The 11,364-nt window shown below is 37.9% G+C and overlaps 1 protein-coding gene across 1 annotated transcript; it reads right to left on the reverse strand.

Moving 5' to 3' along the window:
• Nucleotides 1-864: 864 nt before the first annotated feature.
• Nucleotides 865-7,868, reverse strand: pygo1 (pygopus family PHD finger 1). Its single transcript, XM_067389450.1, has 3 exons — nt 7,372-7,868; nt 6,357-6,442; nt 865-5,120 (listed from the first exon to the last, which is right to left on the reverse strand). Exons 1-3 carry the CDS (start codon nt 7,418-7,420, stop codon nt 4,101-4,103), a joined length of 1,155 nt encoding a protein of 384 aa, XP_067245551.1. The 5' UTR covers nt 7,421-7,868; the 3' UTR covers nt 865-4,100.
• Nucleotides 7,869-11,364: the final 3,496 nt, after the last annotated feature.

Here is an 11,364-nt window from a genome sequence, read left to right on the forward strand (position 1 = left end):
AATGTTAACACAGTAAAAGTAAAAACATTAAAAAGTACCATAGTACCATAAAAAAAAAACTTGTAACATTCATACATATAAAAGCACAGACCAACACATTCTCACTTGTGAAAGCTTATCCCATTTCTACGGAATCTCAGTGGTTTCACAACCAGAAGCTGGCATCATTAATGACTCTTACTGTGAGAGCGAAGACACGCTGCCCGTTCCAAGATGGCGGACACCTACGTGTCTCGGCTCTGGAGTGGTCGAATGTGGCGTATGGCTCCCCTCTCCTTTAGTTTTTCCCCTCAAATTAAACGTTATGTAGGAGCCAAATGTGTTATTCTCATTATGACCACTGAGTGGCGCTGTGATTATTAGGAATTGTATATGTGTGTACGTGTATATAAGCAGCCTGCATTGTGTGAGTAAGCAGGTGTGTTTGACCCGGAAGGGCAAACAGGTTTTTGACCGCTTAACCACGCTTGATGTGGTGTTAGGCATCATTATGCTTCAATGGAACCTTTTGCACGATGATAACAAAGGAAAATAAAGCTAAACTTATATGCAAGAAGAAGAATGGTCTCAGCGTTATTTATCAAGAAGGTAACACGTCGTCAACCAAAAGTGAGTCAAACCAACTTCTCCGGGGTCAAACCTCTCAGTAGCCAAAGTATAAGACTTGGCTCCTTCACGTTATCATAATTAATCTTACATAAAATGAAATAGATTATTTATTAGAAGTTCAGTACGGTTATATAATGTGATCTGCTTAATATTGCCACTTATATCTTGTATTACAATTATCCATTTTTGTCTGAATTAATGTATGTTGGGTCCAACTCTGTGCATAATAATTTATTATTGTGAGACATATTAACATTATCATGTTACAAATAAAACACAGGGATAAGATCTAGGCAACTCTTCATTAAAATTAATTGGCATTGCATTGGGGAAAATGACTTTAAAATCAGTTTTATTAAATGCAGTTCGAATAATACATTTGAATAATGGCTTTTCCAAGATTTCTCTATTAAACAAGTTTTCACAGAGAAACATGAGTTATCATAACACACATTAAAACTTTGATTTACATTCAATAATGTATGTGCTGTACCATCTTGGTTTTGAGGATGCCACAAATGCATTCACTTCATATTGTTCATTATTGGCTCCGTACATTCAGTGTCCCGTTATAAAATTAGTTGAACAAATATTCTCACCCCATATTGATAAGTGGGTGAATGATTCACTGCACAATGCCATCAGCTCAAGATCTAAATATCTTATTTAAAAAACGGAAACACATTTAAGGCACCAGGGGTCAACAGTCAAATCTGGCCAATTATACAAAAATTATTTCTACGTTATTTTGTCTTTTTAGACATTATTACTGCACAATTCACTACACATAAACATTGTCATGAATTCACCCCGATAACACGTTCAAGTGCTTTTTTAATAAAGAAGGTAAGGAAATACACTATGCTTTGTTTACATTATCTTGCTTAACAATTGAAGTCAGATGCAAAACGTGAGCAAGATATGAAGTTTACATTCACAATGTTTCCCAGCGCGAAAAACAACGGAACATGTAACGTTACAACTGTCCAGAAAGAAATTTTACTTTCTAGAGTTTCTTGTAATTCTCATTATTCTCAATGGAAATTCTCATCATACAGCATATAGGATCTTTTTTAAGCATTACAATCTTGATTTTCTTTAAGCAAAATATCATTTATTTATCTATTTCTTTTGGGAATTATGAATTATGACCTGCACATGTTCTTTTCAGGTTTCGTGAGATTCTACCATGAACGTTGTGTCATTAAATTAAGATATTTTTTGGAAATAACAAGCTAAAAGTATTTTTGTCTTTATAAATATATATATATATATATATATATTTGTGCTATTTCATGCATCATGCCCGGAAATAAGGCCTTCAAGTAACAAACCTCCTCGGTCTTGGCCAAAATAAAAATGTCAATCAACCCAGTAAAGAAAGCATCAAATAACAAAACTTACAAAAGTATCAAGTACATCCAAAGTTTCAATGTCAACTTGTTCTCTGGCTCTGTTAATTCAAGATTTTAACTTCATTTGATCATAAAACAATCAAAGAGCCAAGCTGTTTGAAAAAGAGTAATAAGAAAGCAAAATGCAATCCATCACAACCAGGAATATTTCTCACTAAGACTAAACTACATGCCGCTACAGTGAAACATGTACACTCATCAGAAAATATGCTACAGTAAATATTCTACAGCTACATTCAATGGGAAAGGCCCAATCATGTTGAGCATCTACAAAACGCTCTCAGTTTATATCAAGTTTCAGAGAATCATGTATTGCTAGAGTTTCGATTTGACAGTAGAACATCTTTCTGGATAAATATAATGCTGCTTGTGATTTTGAGTTACTCTGAAACCTGAATACTAACTGTTAAGACTCACCATTAATAAAATCAGATATTCAATGACACAGTTGGTTCATACATTAATCAAGGTGAGCCAAAGGAAGACATCTTACCACAAACGATCACTGTCAGAAAATAAAGAAATGAAGGGTTCTTTTGTAAGCACAGCCAGAACTCTGGATTTAAAGGCATTAGAAATATTAGACATCTACACAAGGAATAATTCACCCAAAAACTATTACACTACTGTTCTAAAGTTCACTTATAATGTTTAAAAGGGACCTTTTCACAAGATGTAAAAATAAGTTTCTGGTGTCCCCAGAATGTGTCTGTGAAGTTTCAGCTCAAAATCCCCCACAGATCATTTATTATAGCTTGTCAAATTTGCCCCTATTTGGGTCGAGCAAAAACTAACCGTTTCTGTGCGTGTCCCTTTAGATGCAAATGAGCTGCTGCTCCCGCCCCCTTTCCAGAAGAGGGCGGAGCTTTAACAGCTCAACAACAACAAAGCTGGAGAATCTCACGCAGCCAAAATGAGGATTGTCAGTAACGGTGTTCAGCCTTACATTGTTCAAACCGGAGTCGACACTTTTGGAGATACTCAGGAAGAAGTTACAACTTTTAGATGTTTCTGAATGGTTAGTGGATAAATTGATGTAGTTGCTGTGGAGTTGATTCAACTCATCCACTAGCATGTGCCGTCATGTTCATCTTTTGTGCAAAACCCATATGGACGCCCATTATACATAGTGTACCTGTTTGCCAAACAGAGCCATACACACCCGGCTAACGTTTATGATTGCTATCAAATGCTGTTAATGGTCCAATATTTTTTCCAATATATCGCTCGGACAGAAACGCTCCTTTTTTAACAATCAAGTTTGCCAGAGTCAACTTGCAGGCTATCCAAGCTAACGAGACTCTAAATAGTGTTCAGTGCTCGTCTGTGCAGCCAATGACAGAACAGTTAGCATGCTTTGCTCAAACTTTTACCATGGCGTTAGAACTGGTACACAGTTTTTGCTTGCGAAAACAAAATGGCGGCACCGTGGGTGGAAACATGCAGATTAAGGGGCGGTAATATTATAAATAAGGGGAGTAAAATCTGAGCAGCTCATTTTTTCACATGCTTACAGAGAAAGGCTTGCCAAAACAAAGTTACTGGGTTGTCCTTTTTCACGTTTTCTGTGTTGGTAGATGCACCGGGGACCCGATTATAGCACTTAAACACGAAAAAATTCTGATTTTCATGATATGTCCCCTTTAAAAAGAATTCTGTTTCAAATAAATGTTGTTCTTTTGAGCTGATAATAATCAGAAATGTTTCTTGAGCTGCAAATCATCATATCAGAATGATTTCTGAAGAATCATGTGACACTGAAGACTGGAGTAATGATGCTGAAAATTTGATAACAGGAACAAATTATATTTTAAAATATATTACAATAGAAAACAGTTATTTTAAAATGTAATAATATTTCACTGTTTTTACTGTATTTTTGATCAAAAATTTGTACAGTAGTATATATTTAAAAAACTATTTTATACAATAGGAAGGTGAGTAAACTCTAACAGAACTTTCATTTTGGGTGAAATATTTTTGAGTAGAATCAAAAGAAGCCAAAAGAACTTTGGAACAGAAGAGAAACAATTCATTTGGACTTCAACATCAGCGACTCCTTGCCGTCAGTCTCACTCACGACTGTCCTTCACCAGTAACAGAAGGCGCCCCTGATTCTTCTCGGGTTTTGAGCAGCTGTGCTCCTTTGTCCTCCATGCAGGCGTCGCAGCCCCAAACCGCAGACATCTCCGCCGTAAGTAGATTGTACGCCGTCTCGGTCATCCCTGTGCAAACTCTGTGGAACCATTTCTGACACGAGGCCTCGCACAGAATGGCCTCTTGGTCATCGTTCACCTCGCTCAGGCATATCCCGCACGGGTAGACGGGCTCGGACGAAGAGGACGTGCTCCTCCTGTTCAGGACTTTATTATTGGTCAAAGCTCTGCCTCTGCGAGCTCTATCCGCCGCACCATCTGACGACTTCTTCGAGGGTTCGTTATTGGAGTGAAGGACGCCGTTGAGTTTTTCCGCTCCGCCGTCCGGTCCCTTCATCTTCAGCTCTGCCGTGTTGTCCTGAGGTGTGTTCTCTTCACAGTTTTGATTTTGCTTCCGTGGCGAGGGGTTCTGCGTGGCGTTTTTGCTCAGGACTTCACTCGGGTCCTGTTTGGGCGCTGGCGTGCTGGACTTGTTGTGTTGCTGAGGGCTCATATCCCGAGCTGGATTCCCCTCTGGACCGAAACCACATTCAGGACTACCGCTTTGGTTGAGGTTTTGAAGTGGCATGTGATTGACATGCTCTGATCTGAAGTGCATGCTGTTGTTGTTTCCGCCACCAAACTGCTGCCCGTAATGCGGGTTCTCGGCATGACCGTAGTTAAATCCCGGTGCCCGGTTGAAAACCATGGGCTGGTTTCGCATCTGAAAGGGAGGCCCGTACGGAGAAGGCATCCTGTTGGGCGTTTGTGGGGCCATCCTGGGAGGCCCATAGCCACTAAACCCTGGGTAAAGTGAGTGGCCAAAATAAGGGTTAGCAGGAGGCAGCGGCTTCAGGGATGGGGAGCTGAAATTGTCATCAAAAGGGTTGGAAGCTATAAGGTGATCTGAGCTGGGGTTTGATGGAGGAGCATATTCAGACAGAGGAGAGAAGGACGGTGCCTGTCGAGAAAGAAACATTTATTTACAATTCTGAATATGATTATCAGGGATGCAAACAGGTAAGAGGGAAAAAAGGTGAAAACACTGCTTGGGGCGAGGGCATGCTTCCTATATTCTTACTTCTTAAAGTAAGAATATAGGAAACAATGTACAGTACTCATTGAAACAACCAAGTACCCTTGTAAGACCCCTCACCCCCATAAAAACACTTTCTCTTTGGATCTATGCAAATCCCATAAGTGACTTATTTTGATCTCAAAATGGTGAGTTGTCACTAAAAGGTGAGGAGTTTGCATCTATGGAATATGAATATGAGCAGAATTTTCTCCATATTTAGTGACTTCTTCTAGACCTTGCCTCACTTCCTAAACACATTGAGACAGTGGTGTGAGAATGAACGCTCACGAAAGGCAACTCTTCCGTTGATAAGTTTGGGGTCAGTATGATTTTTTTATGTTTTTGAAAGAAGTCTCTTCTGCTCACCAAGGCTGCATTTATTTGATCAAAAATAGAGTAAAAATGTTCAGCATCATCCAGTCATTTTGAACAGTATTCCATAATAACTCACTGTTCTAGCTTGCACTCTTCTGAATGATGTCTGCAACATTGTATTACTAGCACTTCTCATACTCATTGCCTCTTTAAGATGTATACACTGATCAGGCATAACATTATGAGCACTGACAGGTGAAGTGAATAACACTGATTATCTCTTCATCACGACACCTGTTAGTGGGTGGATATATTAGGCAGCAAGTGAACATTTTGTCCTCAAAGTTGATGTGTTAGAAGCAGGAAAAATGGGCAAGAGTTTGACAAGGGCCAAATTGTGATGGCTAGACGACTGTGTCAGAGCATCTCCAAAACTGCAGCTCTTGTTCCCGGTCTGCAGTGGTCAGTATCTATCAAAAGCGGTCCAAGGAAGGAACAGTGGTGAACCGGCGACAGGGTCATGGACGGCCAAGACTTACTGGGACCAAAAGGGGGACCAACACAATATTTGGAAGGTAATGTTATGCCTGATTGGTGTATATATTCCTCAACTGTAAGTCACTTTGGATAAGTATCTGCTAAATTAATAAATGTAATATTTAATAAATGGTAAATATTGTACAGTTGTTTCTTATTCAAATGATTCAATTTGCACTTAAATGTGGTAATGTTGTGATTCACGTCGACGTTGGAATTTTTAGAAATGTCAAAGGAGAAAATAAAAGGGAAACATTTCAGGAGTACCTGTGTGCTCGACCTGCGTCTCTTTTTATCAGGGCTTCCCAGTAGCAGCCCAGGACCTCCTAAAATATCCAGACTACCTTCACCTCCTGTGAAATCAAAAAGCGAATTATAATCAAATCAAATATTTATGGTCAATCCAAAACATATGTCTATAGCACTGAAATGTATATATAACATAAGATCTTCATTTTAACGACCCAATATAATGGCTTGACGGACAGTTTGAAGCAATTATTATTGAAACACAAGTTTCTGTTTTTAGATAACATCACTGCCATGAACAACGCTTTGCTACTTGTGGGAGGAACACTCTCATTATAGATATGATATCATTAATAATTGGGATGTTTTTCCTCAGAAGACTGTACATTTTAAATGTGCGTATTGTTTATTTTGTCGACTTACACTAGTACAAAGATGAAAATGCTCAAATATAAACGTATAAGTCACAAAACTTCATGGGGTCTTGAAGTGATGCATGCTGGAAAATTTTATAATCTGTCTTACACCATTGCATTAGAAGATTACAACAATAATATATAAGTACTGTAGTGTTGTTGAGCAAGTTTCATTAGATTATTAAAACTAATTGGGAGACATTTTCAGAAAATAAGCTATAATAAACTGTGATGACATCAACCCTTTTCACTACCTTCTTATAACTTTTAAATGGTGATTTTTGCTTTTTAATGCTACATAATAAACATGTAATTGCCAGTTTTACTGTTGCATGCTCTATTGATGTGCATTTAATAAATAAACGTTGATATGATTTCCTCTCTAATGCTGATCGACTCCAAACTTCCCAAAAACTCCCTATAAAGTAGTGTTCATCTGACAGCATTCACTTTGAGGCCTGACGTGCTTTCCTTTTCAAATGCATATCTGAATATGTCGCTGTCTACTTTTCGGTTCTTCACCAAAGGCCTGAAGGCCGCCAGACCGCTGCTGTCGCTCCGGTAATTACGACAGACACCGAATCAAGCCTCTAAAAACACGGAAAAATCCACGTTACCTCGGTTTCGTTTTAGAGAGAATGAATCTTTATCCTGCTCTGTTGACATTACAAGCTCCCTCACATGACTCAAACGAAAAAATGGTGTAACTTTGATGTCAGAAAGAGTGAGTGTGGTCAACTCGTCTCGTTCTTCCCCCGTTTCGCTGCAATCACGGCGGCGGCGGCGCTCCGTGCGCGACCGGGAAGCGAAATTGTTATTCCTACTATGGCGGAGATTTCGCAATTAATATTCATGAGTTAAACCGTCGCCGTTTGAAGTATACCAACCACGTCATCGAATTCTATTTAATATTGATGAGACAAAGGCTTCGCCTCGCCCACAGCGTTCTAACAGCTCGTTAATATTAAATAGAACGTCAGCACGGCCTAATTTATATTCAAAAGCTAAGATTTCGCCATAGTAGTTTAAGTAATTGCGCGAGCAGGAAAGCTGCACCCGTGTACAAAGTTTGGGAGGAGCGGACACCTTTGACTTGTTATTTTACGAGGCAATTCACGAAAATAACCGACTGCTCCGCTTGTGTTTGTTTACTTTAGCGCGTTATATATAAAGGCTGAGAGAAAAGTGGCGCGTGAGGCGGGATTGTCGGTGGAGTGCGCGTGTGTGAGCGCGCAGAAACCCCTCTCGGTTAAAGCACGTGTGTGTGTCTGAAGTATTGCGTTTGATGTTACACGCGCCCGGGACCCGTGAGATGATAATGATGATAATTCGATGGTGATGCAATGTTATAATATTATAAAGTGCTGTCTGACTAGACTGCATTTTAAAAGTTTTCATTTAACTTGTGTGGTTAAAGTGTTTCTGCAACACAGGGCACAGCTACACATAATGGTAAGACATATAGGCTATTTTATTTAAAAAAAAAAAAAAAAATGCCAGGGGGTTTGTTTTTTTTGTTTTTTTTTCAACCCAAAAATGAAAATTCTGTCATTTATTACTCATCCTCATGCCGTTCCACACCCGTAAGATCTTCGTTAATCTTCAGAACACAAATTAAGATATTTTTGTTGAAATCCGATGGCTCACTGAGGCCTGCATAGCCAGCAATGATATTTCCTCTCTCAAGATCCATTAATGTACTAAAACCATATTTAAATCTGTTCATGTGAGTACAGTGGTTCAATATTAATATTATAAAGTGACAAGAATACTAAATAATGACTTATTTAGTGATGGCTGATTTCAAAACACTGCTTCATGAAGCTTCGGAGCATTATGAATCTTTTGTGTCGAATCAGGTGTTCGGAATGCCACAGTCACGTAATTTCAGCAGTTTGGCAGTTTGACACGTGATCCGAATTACTGATTCGACACAAAAGATTCATAATACTCGGTCACCATAATGGTGATTAGTGTTTCCATAAGTTGGGCTCTTGACTCTTATAGTACTGTATGTTTGTTTTCTCTGGCTGTTATGACTGTGTTTATCAAATGAAATGAGATCAGATGATGATTTTATAATTATTGTAAAACAGCATGAATTACTGAATATGATAATTGTGTTGTGCCATTAATATACATACATTACAAACTTTTTCTTTAAATATTTTGACAGATTTGTTATTTTATAACGTTTCAGTGATGGTCAGTTTTGTTCGACTGTGAGATTTCAATTGGTTTAATTTTGCTATGCGATTTCAATGACTGTCAGCTTTGTTTCATTTCAAGATTTCAACGGTTTTGTTCATCATGAGATTTCAATGATGGTCTGTTTTGCTCCTTTGAGAGATTTTCCCAGCAAGCATTGCAGTATGACACCTTTGATTGTCACCATTGTTGAGATTCATGTGCTGATTCTTGATGTCTTTATGGCATCTCTGAATAACTTTTGTTTATTTTTCTTTAAATTTTCTGTTTGGTTTTGTTCTTTTATAACATTTCAGTGATGATCAGTTTTGTTTGATCTCAATCGGTTTTAGTTTGTTATGAGAGTTCAATAACTGTCAGCTTTGTTTCATTACAAGATTTCAATGATGGTCGGTTTAATTCCTTTGTGAGATCTCAATGATAGTGATGGTGAGATGAAGCCTCATAAAGCATTGAACCTTTTCAGCCAAGTGGTTCACAAAAGGGTTAATTTCTCGAGGCTTCATTTGCTCACAATACCACCTGGTGGTCAAAGAGTGTAAAACAAGCAGATACATTACAGATGACCTGATGTGATCTGTGATACACTTTATTTTGCGGCAGTTAAGGCTTAGAAATAACGGTGAAGAAAAAAATCTATTTCCACATAGACTAATCTATGTATATGAATATAATGAGTATTTTATGGTGGTGTATAATGATTGTATAACATAAGTTAAACATATTGCCTTGAAATGAATGGGACTATTAAATGTTTAAATAAATTCTTTGGTCCTCATTTCGGAGGCGAGCGTCTGACTGTTTCTATAGGAACTGGAGCTTCTAACGGACGCTGCAGTGACGCGATGACTTTACCAATCGGCGATTGGCTCTTATGTAGAAGGCAGGACTTATTCTAACCCTAACTGTTTCCAACACTGGTAATAAATCAGCATATTAGAATGATTGCTGAAGGTTCATATGACACTTAAGACTGGAGTAATGGCTGATGAAAATTGAGCATATGAGGCTTCTTTCAAAAACATCAAAAATAGTAATGAAAAAATAGAGTGCTTCCATGTAAGTTACTATATCTTTTGTGATGTGAAACTAACTACCTGCATGATATGTGATGTAATGTAGGGATTATTTTTGCCCCAGGGTTACACCCCTTATTTTCTGGGGTTTATTTTAACCCTTTATTCAGTACAGTTTATGGCTACTATACTGGGGCGTTGGGCAGTGTGCTGTATGGGCTATTTTACACCAGGGTGACACCCTTTATACAGTACAGCTTTTTGCGACTGTACTGGGGCATTAGGACCCACTCAGGCTACAGGTTGATCAGACCCACTGGCCTCTCTAACACCTCTTCCTGCAGCTACTCAGTCTCCCAGGAGGTGTTTCATTCAGATAGAGACTGGGCTCAACCTTGCTGAGCTTCAGTGAGTGTGCAGGTGAAGGCTTCAGGTTGATCACTGCGGGGCTGCTGAAACTTCTTTCCAACCATTTGCCTTTGTATGAATGTAAATCTCAACAATGGTGACAACAATATACTAAAAACGGAAATGTTTTTTTCTTTGTACAGATGACGATATCAAAAAATCCCCATTCACATGGGACTAAAAACACTGTATTACACATTCAAGACAAGTAGTTGGCGATGTCACCTTGTAAAGAAACACAACGCGCCTGCGCATATAAGAAAAAAAAATCGTCTCTGTTTGGGACAGGCAAACATATTGTAAGAGTTAAAGGACTAGTCCACTTTCAAATAAAATTTTCCTGATATAAACATAAAATAATCACCGTACACACGCTTTCCGTATTCTTTAAAAAGCTTACGCTGTATGTCCTACATCTTCCCTATTCTACTTATGGGAAAAAAACGAAACTGGCACCCACGTTCGTTCTGTAAGTAGAATAGGAAAGGCGTGGAACATACCGCGTAAGTATGTTCAAGGTGATATTTTGTGTTTATAAAGTATATACAGTATTTTTATATACATGTATTATACATTATACATGTATTTTTTTCAAAAATGACCGATCGTTTCTCTGCGGATTACGGAAGAGGATTAGGGCCAAGCAATAATAAAAAAATAAAACCATCTCGAGATTAAAGTTGTTAAATTTCGAGAAAAAAGTCGAGATAAAATGTTGAGAATAAACTCATTAAATTACGAGAAAAAACTCGTTAAATTATGAGAAAAATGTTAAATTTCAAGAAAAAAGTCGAGATAAAAATGTTGAGAATAAAGTCATTAAATTATGAGAAAAAGTTGTTAAATTACGAGAACAAATTAGTTAAATTACGAATATGTTCTCCTAATTGAACTTTTTTTCTCGTAATTTAATGACTTTATTCTCATAATTTTATCTCGACTTTTTTCTTGAAATTTAACGACATTTTTCTCATAATT

The sequence above is a fragment of the Chanodichthys erythropterus genome, chromosome 7, assembly GCF_024489055.1.
Source record: "Chanodichthys erythropterus isolate Z2021 chromosome 7, ASM2448905v1, whole genome shotgun sequence".
NCBI classification, from domain to species: Eukaryota; Metazoa; Chordata; class Actinopteri; order Cypriniformes; family Xenocyprididae; genus Chanodichthys; species Chanodichthys erythropterus.

Coding starts and splice junctions, on each gene's coding strand:
- pygo1 (XM_067389450.1), bottom strand. CDS start 7,420: ATGTCAACAGAGCAGGATAAAGATTCATTCTCTCTAAAACGAAACCGA. Junction 6,443..7,371: donor CTCTCTAAAACGAAACCGAG/GTAACGTGGATT, acceptor TTGATTTCACAG/GAGGTGAAGGTAGTCTGGAT. Junction 5,121..6,356: donor GACGCAGGTCGAGCACACAG/GTACTCCTGAAA, acceptor CTTTCTCGACAG/GCACCGTCCTTCTCTCCTCT.